The sequence below is a fragment of the Gasterosteus aculeatus genome, chromosome 7 (assembly GCF_964276395.1).
Source record: "Gasterosteus aculeatus chromosome 7, fGasAcu3.hap1.1, whole genome shotgun sequence".
Classification (NCBI taxonomy): domain Eukaryota; kingdom Metazoa; phylum Chordata; class Actinopteri; order Perciformes; family Gasterosteidae; genus Gasterosteus; species Gasterosteus aculeatus.
Window position 1 is genome coordinate 2,250,364 of NC_135694.1, and position 10,042 is coordinate 2,260,405.

General features: G+C 48.5%; 2 protein-coding genes across 10 annotated transcripts in view; one reads left to right on the top strand and one right to left on the bottom strand.

Moving 5' to 3' along the window:
* Positions 1 to 2,959, top strand: part of exoc6b (exocyst complex component 6B) — a 42,283-nt gene extending 39,324 nt beyond the window's left edge. For 4 of the 6 annotated variants that reach the window (XR_013468131.1, XR_005712784.2, XM_040183183.2 and 1 more), the window contains 2 exons: positions 765 to 877; positions 1,682 to 2,959. Coding sequence is in view for 2 of the 6 variants with exons in the window: in XM_040183183.2 (XP_040039117.2) it covers positions 765 to 877; positions 1,682 to 1,808 (240 nt within the window). In the remaining 4 variants the exon portion in view is untranslated. Of the gene's footprint in view, positions 1 to 764; positions 1,169 to 1,681 lie in introns of all 6 variants that reach the window. The other 2 variants (XR_013468129.1, XR_013468130.1) reach the window with 1 other exon arrangement.
* Positions 2,960 to 4,830: 1,871 nt separating this feature from the next.
* The window catches only part of LOC120823100 (uncharacterized), an 88,128-nt gene continuing 82,916 nt past the window's right edge, over positions 4,831 to 10,042 (bottom strand). Inside the window, exons 3-5 of one of the 4 annotated variants that reach the window (XR_005712787.2) lie at positions 7,164 to 7,246; positions 6,838 to 7,019; positions 4,831 to 5,173 (exon numbers count right to left, since the gene is read on the bottom strand). Coding sequence is in view for 1 of the 4 variants with exons in the window: in XM_078105416.1 (XP_077961542.1) it covers positions 8,007 to 9,821 (1,815 nt within the window). In the remaining 3 variants the exon portion in view is untranslated. Of the gene's footprint in view, positions 5,174 to 6,837; positions 7,020 to 7,163; positions 7,247 to 7,857; positions 9,884 to 10,042 lie in introns of those variants that run through there. The other 3 variants (XM_078105416.1, XR_005712789.2, XR_013468132.1) reach the window with 3 other exon arrangements.

The window sequence follows — 10,042 nt, forward strand, 5'->3', positions numbered from 1 at the left end:
CGTTTCTACCTCTTATCCATCTTCATCTGCCCTCCCCCCGTCTCCCCCTCTCTGCCTTATCCATCTGCGTCGCTCCCCATCTTTACTCCCATTTCTCCCCCACATGTGGTTTTGCTCTCCCTCCCTCCCTCCTCCTCTCATCCCTCGCTCACATATGGTTTCTCTCTCTGGATTTGTGTGTGTTTGGTGTTACCCAGAGTTCACCGTGTGTGTGTGTGTGTGTGTGTGTGTGTGTGTGTGTGTGTGTGTGTGTGTGTTAGAGTTCAGCAGGGCAGCAGCAGGTTATGCAACAGTTCCAAATGCGATGCATGAAGAGGAAGAATCCAGCGCTCATCTTCTTCACTCTCCCTCTCTCCTTCCTTCCACGTGTCTCCTCCTCGCCTCTCGTCTTTCCTCCCTTTTTGTTATTTGTTGTTGTTTACCTGCATGTGTCCGATGTGCGTCTGTTCTCAAGATGTTAACGTTTTGTCGCATATCTGAAAATGCGTGAATGTGATTCGCGGGACGCAGCGTGCAAACAGGAAGTAGCTCATCGGACAAAAGGGTTTTATTAAATGTACAATGAGGTCATTTATGTGGCGCTGAAAGGACAAATCTTCCGTCCCGGTGTTTAAAATGATCACTGCTGCTACGTGTTGCCGCGGGAGAGACGATGGTTAATGTTGTTTATGCCACCGCTGCTTAAGGGATGATTGTATCTCCCCAAAACCCGGGAGTGTCCCTGTGAGTCTTAATGCGTTCATGTGTCTCCTGTCCCCGTCCAGCTGCTGGAGCTCTTCACCCAGTGGGACTGGTCGGCCTACCTGGCTGATTACGGCAAACCCAGCTGCAAATACCTGAGGGTCAACCCGCACACGGCGCTGGTCCTGCTGGAGAAGTAAAAGACACCGCCACTGTGTCCCCACTGTGTCCCCCCCACTGTGTCCCCCCCCGTCCTCTGTCTGCCATCCAAACAGTAACACTCAGCAGGTTCAATCTGTGGACAACGTGCTTATCGACTTGATGTTAGTGTAGCGCCGTTAGCTTAGCCTAAAGAACTACATGACTTATGACGGTGCACATTTCTGTTTCTAAAGTCACTTTGTCACATTTAGCATCTTCACCTCCGTCTCAACTGCTCTCTGTCCTGTCTGTCCTCTCCGTCGTGTTTTGACAGGTTATTTAAGCCGTAAGTATCCTCTGCTGTGTGTGTGTGTGTGTGTGTTCACATGGTTAGACGCACGCACACCTGCCGCCTCCGAACGATAATCTTTGTGACGTGACGATACCGATGTTTATCGCCACGGCAACGCCCGCATGGTGTAGATCCTGTGGAGATAGCAACAAAGTACACACAGTTTTTGGATCCAGTGCCTCCCCCCCTCATCCCCTCCCCCCCCCCTCCTCCTCCTCCAGAGGCCCGGTGGTCCCTCTGTCCCCCGGAGGAAGCACGCGCTGGGGCCCCCGGACCTCCTGGAGGTCCTTAACAGTCCAGTGTTCTGCGACCAAACACACAGCGTGTCATGTGACACCGAGCGCGCGCACACACACACACATCCTTTTCTTCTCTAACGGGATGTTGGACTAATAAGTGCTGGTTTGTGTACTTACAGCATTCAAACACAGAACGTTTACTGAGATGTGGAAATCGCTCATTTATGTCTCCTTGCTCCTCTTTGTCCTCCGTCCACGCCGCCTGCAGGATGAGGGAGACGAGCCGCAAGAACAACGTCTTCGCCCAGTTCAGGAAGCCGGACAGGGACAGGCAGAAACTCATCGACGCCATCATCAAACAGCTGCGCAACCTCATCGCACAGAACCGCACCTAGAGCGAGCCGGACGGAGAGCGCGGCGGCGCCGCCGTCGCGCTGCTCGCTGCTGACGTGTGTGTGTAGATGTTGAGGGCGGAGCCACTCCGCTGTTATTTGTAAGCGGTGTCTTCCCGGTGCCACAATCTGTGGCGGCTTTTCGTGAGTCTGACCTCTGACCTTCCCGTCTCAGCGGTCCGTCCTCGCTCCGACCTTTTAACGTCCTCCATCACTGGGGCACGACGACGGGACGTATTGGACGTTAATCAGCGCGGCCGGATCAGAAAGATGGAGAAATAAATGTTAGTGGCAAAAGGACAGAAATCGCTTCTGGTATTTTATATAAAAAGGGGGTATATTGAGGCAACATGGCAACCGTTCCCTCCTATAATACAACCTGCGTACACTTGAATGGGGGTCTCTGCTCATGGCTTTAGGGGGGCGACCCATCGCTCTCAGTGAAACATGTTGTGGGTTGTTACATTGTGCGTTTTCTACTCGTGTATAAACAAGTGGGATTATGACTCATTTGTACTGATGCGCACACACACACGCACACACACACACACACACACACGGTTACATTAATTACTTTTTCTGAGCTCATATTGGCTTCTTTGTTTTTTCTCTTGAATTTTGGTGCAATAAAAGCAGTTTATAAAAAGGGATTCAAACCCGCAGCGCGAGTCTGAAGGGAACACAAGTCTTTGTGTTTTGTTTTGTATCAGTTTTAGGTATTAAGGGAACTTTTCTGAACGTGCCTTCGCTGTGTTTCTGAAGCAGCACTGTGGTGTTTGGACACAAACTAAAGTCTTTAAGTCTTTTTTTCTAGAGCTTTCAACTGCATCTTTTGGGGGTCGGATCTATTTGTCACTTTACGCTGTTTGCTTTTAATTCAAGTATAATTATTTTAGACTCTGGATGATGATCAGCATATGTCATAATGTACAACGTGAAATGTCTTGAAAACTAACCAATTAAATTATAAACTAAAACTATTAATGGAATAACCCATTGTAGATTGAGTCCTCTCCCTGCAGGCAGTGCTGCTACTTTATTTTGACAGGATTATTGTACACGCTGATGTATTAAACCACTAATGAATAAAACGAAAATACTAATTAAGTTGCAGGAAAACATTACAACAGAAATAAAATAAAATCTGTATAATATTTTGTCTTGACTGAGTTATTTTCTCCAAGTTACCGATTGATAGAAATCATGTTTAGATAATGGAGCCAGCTGCAGGTACTAGATATGAACTGGGAAGCCTTCTGGCTTAAAATGTGATTTCACTGCGTCCGTTTGAGCTAAAAATGTTTATTTCCTTTATAAAGATATATTTAACATTTATTCACACTTAATTATTTTTTTTTAGCGGCATCGACTCGCCACCTGCAGAAAGACGACACGTGACTGACACGCTGTCAACAGTAAATCAAGATGTAGCAACTGAAAGTCCCCGGCTCTCTCCCACACGGCCTACTCCGTGACCTTTGACCTGTCAGACAGAGGGAGTGTCCGGCGTGAGCGATGGGATTAACGAGGTGTGCGTGTGTGTGTGTGTGTGTCGGCGCTGCAGGTGGGAGTGTGTTCACTGAGGGGCAGCGACTCGAATCCAAAGCAACACAAACTCTCTGCATGCTCCAGGTTTCCTCCACTGTGTGTGTGTGTGTGTGTGTGTGTGTGTGTGTGTGTGTGTGTGTGTGTGTTCGTTCCCAGCAGTCTATAGAGGAGCGATGGAGCGCTCAAAGATTAGGGATGCCTCCCAAAAACCTCCCGCTCTCTTTTTCAGAGCTTTTTGTACCGTTGTACATTTCCAGTTTTAATTCTATTGCATTCACGAGCTGATTATTCAGACGAGGCTGCAGGATTCTCACGTTGGTCATCAAAGTCATTTCTTACAGCAAAACACTTACGCTGGGTTTTATTTTGCCCCTCCGGTGTCACTGTGACCTGCAGAGGTGAAAGGTCGTCCACTGTCGTCTCGGGGTTGTGAGAGGTCATCTGTGTCACAGAGGGAGGACCACACACACACACACACACACACACACACACACACCGCTACACAAACCTCTGCTCATCTCTTTCTGACAGGTGTGTGTGTCATATTTTGATAAATTGTTCTAGCGATCCGGGACGATACCGAGTGCTTTAAATAGAAGCAGGAAGTCGCCCTAAAACCCGCGAGAATAAACTTCCTCCAAACAGAGTACCAACGAGGAGGCGGCGAAAGAAGAGACGAGTCACGAGTTCAAATGTTCAACAAACAAAAGATGGATGAAATGTTGATAAGATGCAGAGAGAAAGAAAAGATGGCAAAACTTTGTTTTATTACTTTATCGAACGCTTAATAAATCTCACGTGTGTGTATTCACTTCGACTATGTGTGCTAGACATCGGGCGCACACACACACACACACACACACACACACACACACACACACAGTGTCTAATGAAGACGAATGAGACAGCACACACACTTCTCCTCGACTCCTGGTTATTGATGGGCCTGAGGGGTCAAAGGTTATAGAAACACCAACTGTGTGTGTGTGTGTGTGTGTGTGTGTGTGTGTCTCTCTCACTTATTCTCTTTCATTGCCTTTTTTTCAGGGTAAGAACAAAAATGCTGTTTTCTTCCTTTGTTTATTTCTGTCACTTTGTTCTTTTTCTCTCCTGTGCTGCTTCCCTTAGTTTGTAATTCTCTACTAAGATACTTCAACTAATAAAACAAATCATAATAATTGTAATTGAATCCCTGCATTATTTCACTCTTTTAAGTTAAATTAATTTGGAGGCCATTATTTTGTAAGTTGATGTAATGTAATTATTGATTAGGATGAAAAAGATGCATAGCTCCGTGCTTTGGAGATTATTGTGTGTGTGTTAGATCTGATTTGGTACAGACTTCTCTGGGGAATTTTTGTGTGCGTGCATGTGTGCATGCGTGTGTGTGTGTGTGCATGCGTGTGTGTGTCAGCACAGAGCGAGTCAGTTATACATCTGGAAAACTGACTAACTGATTTCTGGGAAATGAGCTACATTTGTGCGCACGGATTAACTTTTATTATGGATTCAACGTGTACATTTGAGTCATCGGCTCTCGTTAAAAAAAATAAGAATAATGAACGTTTATCAGATTACTTCCTTCAACCATCGGCACATTTTGTGTTCAATTCACTTCATAAAAAGTTTGTTGCATCAGCGTAAACATGGTGGTGCAACCTGCTTCAGATGTTTCCGTCCTCTGGTCGTCTCCTGGTCCTCCCCTGGTCTCCTGGTCCTCCCCGGGTCGTCCCCTGGTTGTCTCCTGGTCCTCCCCTGGTCCTCCCCTGGTCGTCTCCTGGTCCTGGTCCTGGTCCTCTCCCAGCTCGCTTCCTCTCATCCTGACGTGTGACAGCACAAGAACGACGAACACAATCAGCCGCCGCCGTCAATATTCAGCACTTTGCTCAAACGTGTTGAGTAACTAATATGTTGACGCTTCCCACGGCCGCCGCTGAGACACGTTTTGACTCATTTTGGCTAAATGAAACACAGTTGTCGGGTCGTGACTCAGTGGAAATGGCAGATTGTTAAGTAGTCATCTATGACCACAGTAACACGATTCACATGTCAATGAAATAACTCGCATTTCTTTACTGTGGAAAGAAAAAAAAATCCAGCAAAAAACAAACAAACAAGACTGTAAAATGAGGAAAAAGCACCAAAGCTGCTCGTCAGCAGCGAGGACTGAAGGACGGGACGTTATTTATTGGAAAAACCACATCCTGGTTTTACTCAGAAGTTTTACCACAAAGCCAGATCCATAAAACGTGGGGAAACAGCCAGTTTTTACTTAATTAGTTCAAGGAATCCTGAATTGTGCGGTTTAGTCACTGACATCTGACCCCAGAAGCTCCGCCCACAAGTATCTCCCCCTCCCCCCCCCCCCCAGTTCTTAAACATTCCTGTCATTGCTGCTCATAAAACCCAAGGAAATATTTCACAACAACACCAATAACCGTGATGATCATTTGTTAAAAGCATTTTTCCCACAAGCAGAAGGCCGGTTTGACCTCTTCAAAGCGCCATGACGCAGAGCGCCGGTAGACTTGGAAATCCCACAAATAATCGGTTTCGGGCAATGCGAGCTTTCGCAAGCGGACGTCACGAGCGATGTGGGTGAACGATGAAAGGCGGATGATGCGGGTGCCTGAGGGCGTAAGTCAGCGACACCCGTGAGTCACTCCTCCCTCGGGTCCTTGGGGGGGGGGGGGGGGGGGGTGGCGACGAGGTTGTCGCTGACTGTAAAACCTCCGTCTTGTTTTTGAGCCCTTTCACAACGAGTGAACCATTTGAAAACGCCATGCGTTGCGTCTTCTTTACTGTGGCGCCGTGCGTCGTCCCGAGGTGAAGACCTGGAGTCACTTGTGATCCATCGCGCAGCCTTTTTACACCACGAGCATCATATTCACTTAAAGTGAATGATGTGAAATGACCCCTTAATGTCATTAAATGACCTTTTAAAACCGAAATAACTGCTCGCTCTTATTCTTTCTTCTTCGCCGTGTGTGTGTGTGTGTGTGTGTGTGTGTGTGTGTGTGTTCCTTCCTGTGTGCCACTAAGCTCTCTAAAGCCTAAGCTAAACACCTCAGCTGTGAAAGGTCGTCTCAGGGTCAGAGGAAACAGTAAAATACGTTCTTGAGCAAAACTCACAACCACCGTCTCACACGCACACACGCACACACACTTCTCCCCGCCACTGACTATTTGGCTGGCTGAGGTAAGTGTGTGTGTGTGTGTGTGTGTGTGTGTGTGTGTGTTTAGGTAAAGTGTTAAAAGCTTAAATGGACATCGCTGTGGAATGTAAAGATAAAGCAACTTTGTTTACACAAAGAAACACACGTATACACACACACACACACACACACACACACACGCGGCCACACAAAGGATGTAATTATCTAACTTGCACACGGAACGGCTTTAACGGGCTGAGCGCCGTCGAACCCCCCCGACCTGGAACAGGAACAGTGGAAGTCTGACACGTTATACAAGAGGTCGTGACCTTGTGATGGAATGGATGAGGTCATCTTAAGCTCCAGGAGAGATTTTCTTCTTCTTCTCCTTCAGCTGCAGGAGCTTCCAGCAGCACGAAGGCTGATTGAGAGCAGCTTCTCCCGCGTCGAACAAATAAACTCAACAACAACACAGGTTCTTTTGCCTGTGAGTTTGGTGTTTATCTGAACCCTGAGATGATCCAGAACGACCAGACAAGAAAACAACATGCATTTGTACAAAGTTCTATATTTTGCATTAATAATCTTAATCTACAGTGTTCGAAGCTCTAAATAAATCGTAGCGGAGATGAAAGCGGTCCTCGGGTAAACGTACCTGGTTAACCAGCCGGATTGTGGCCCTGCAGCGCGCCGCTATCCGTGGTGCTGACGCGCAGCGCATCACCCCAAGCCGATCACCTGCAGGACTTACACACATTACAGTCTTTTCTTCGCACTAATCCCTGTGGCACTGGCGTGTTTCCTTTCCAACATGCTTCATGTACGCACGTAAATTATCTTTGATTCACTGCGTTTATGAATATATAACGTTGAGTTGTGTTTAGTTCAAAGTGTTTTTCTCTGTGTGTTGTAAATGTACTTTTACTGCGTTTTGCTGTATAATAATAAATGAAATTGAAAAAGAATTTCATGTTTTTTGGAGTCTTACTTTTTAGAATTTGAGTGCAGTTTTAGAGTTGAAAAGATTTCGCAATGACAGTTTACTAGTGACTGGAACCGGACTTAAAAAGACACTAAAATGTGTTGAAAAGCACCTAAAAAAGCATTAATAGTACTTTGATAAACGCAACAAAGCTGTAAGAAATGCATCAACACACTATAAGCTAATTGAAGTAAGATATCCTTCAAAAAATGGAAGGATATCTTACTTCTCTTCTTTCAGTCCTTTCCTTAAATTGCTCGAGGAAATGTGAGAACTGAACTTTTAAACCTCCAGACAAAGATTGTGTGATACGATCAAAATCCACAGTAATCAGATCGACGTTGTGCAAGAAAGGAAATGTACGCACCATCTTCTACACAAAGTGCAAAGTGTTAACACAACGCTGGCGTGTGTTTGCTCTCCGCTAGGCGGCGCCATCGGGCCGGCGCACAGAGGGAGTCCGGCGCTCTCTCCCGGAGGGAGAGGGGAAGAGGAAGCATAAATCCCGCTGGTTCCTTATCGTGTGCCCGAGGGTGTGAAGGAGGGAGGAAACGAGGAGGGAGGAGGCAGATAGCGGCGGCGCTGAGGAGACGGGGTTGGAAAAAGAAAGGCTGAAAGGTGGAGGTTTAAAAACGAACAGGAGGGAAAAAAACAACAGCAGCAGTGAAGAAAAAGGAGAACGTGGAGCAGAGAATTATCTAGAAACGCGTTTAGTCTGAATGACCTCTGAGTGATGGGGGAGACAGGTGGACGTAGACGGAGGGGAGTGATGGGGGAGACAGGTGGAAGTAGACGGAGGGGAGTGATGGGGGAGACAGGTGGACGTAGACGGAGGGGAGTGATGGGGGAGACAGGTGGACGTAGACGGAGGGGAGTGATGGGGGAGACAGGTGGAAGTAGACGGAGGGGAGTGATGGGGGAGACAGGTGGACGTAGACGGAGGGGAGTGATGGGGGAGTAAGGAGGAAGTAGACGGACGGGAGTGATGGGGGAGACAGGTGGAAGTAGACGGAGGGGAGTGATGGGGGGGACAGGAGGAAGTAGACGGAGGGGAGTGATGGGGGAGACAGAAGAAAGTAGACGGAGGGGAGTGATGGGGGAGACAGGTGGACGTAGACGGAGGAGAGTGATGGGGGAGACAGGTGGACGTAGATGGAGGGGAGTGATGGGGGAGACAGGTGGACGTAGATGGAAGGGAGTGATGGGGGAGACAGGTGGACGTAGATGGAAGGGAGTGATGGGGGAGACAGGTGGACGTAGATGGAAGGGAGTGATGGGAGAGACAGGTAGACGTAGACGGAGGGGAGTGATGGGGGAGACAGGTGGACGTAGATGGAAGGGAGTGATGGGGGAGACAGGTAGACGTAGACGGAGGGGAGTGATGGGGGAGACAGATAGACGTAGACGGAGGGGAGTGATGGGGGAGACAGGGGGAAGTAGACAGACGGGAGTGATGGGGGAGACAGGAGGAAGTAGACGGAGGGGAGTGATGGGGGAGACAGGTAGACGTAGACGGAGGGGAGTGATGGGGGAGACAGATAGACGTAGACGGAGGGGAGTGATGGGGGAGACAGGGGGAAGTAGACGGAGGGGAGTGATGGGGGAGACAGGTAGACGTAGACGGAGGGGAGTGATGGGGGAGACAGGTGGACGTAGACGGAGGGGAGTGATGGGGGAGAAAGGGGGAAGTAGACGGAGGGGAGTGATGGGGAGACAGGAGGAAGTAGACGGAGGGGAGTGATGGGGGAGACAGGTGGACGTAGACGGAGGGGAGTGATGGGGGAGACAGGAGGAAGTAGACGGAGGGGAGTGATGGGGGAGACAGGTAGACGTAGACGGAGGGGAGTGATGGGGGAGTAAGGAGGAAGTAGACGGAGGGGAGTGATGGGGGAGACAGGGGGAAGTAGACAGAGGGGAGTGATGGGGGAGACAGGTAGACGTAGACGGAGGGGAGTGATGGGGGAGACAGGTGGACGTAGACGGAGGGGAGTGATGGGGGAGACAGGGGGAAGTAGACGGAGGGGAGTGATGGGGAGACAGGGGGAAGTAGACGGAGGGGAGTGATGGGGGAGACAGGAGGAAGTAGACGGAGGGGAGTGATGGGGGAGACAGGAGGAAGTAGACGGAGGGGAGTGATGGGGGAGACAGGAGGAAGTAGACGGAGGGGAGTGATGGGGGAGACAGGAGGAAGTAGACGGAGGGGAGTGATGGGGGAGACAGGAGGAAGGCGGTGATGATGTGAACTGAACAACGGGTGTGAAAAGGCGAGCAGTCTGCAGTTTGCGTCCCATGATGCACTGGGAACGCAAACGGGGGGAAACAATTCGACATTGAACTGGAGAGTCAGTTTATGAACCACGCGTGTGCAACCCTGGAGTGATCATTTCAACTTAAAAAAGTTGAATATATACATTATATATATATATATACATTATATATATATATACATTATATATATATATATATATATATATATAATGTGATGGAATGTGTCATTAGTGACTCTGAGCCGTAGTCTGGTGGTCTGATTTCTTTCAGTCTGCAGGTGACTC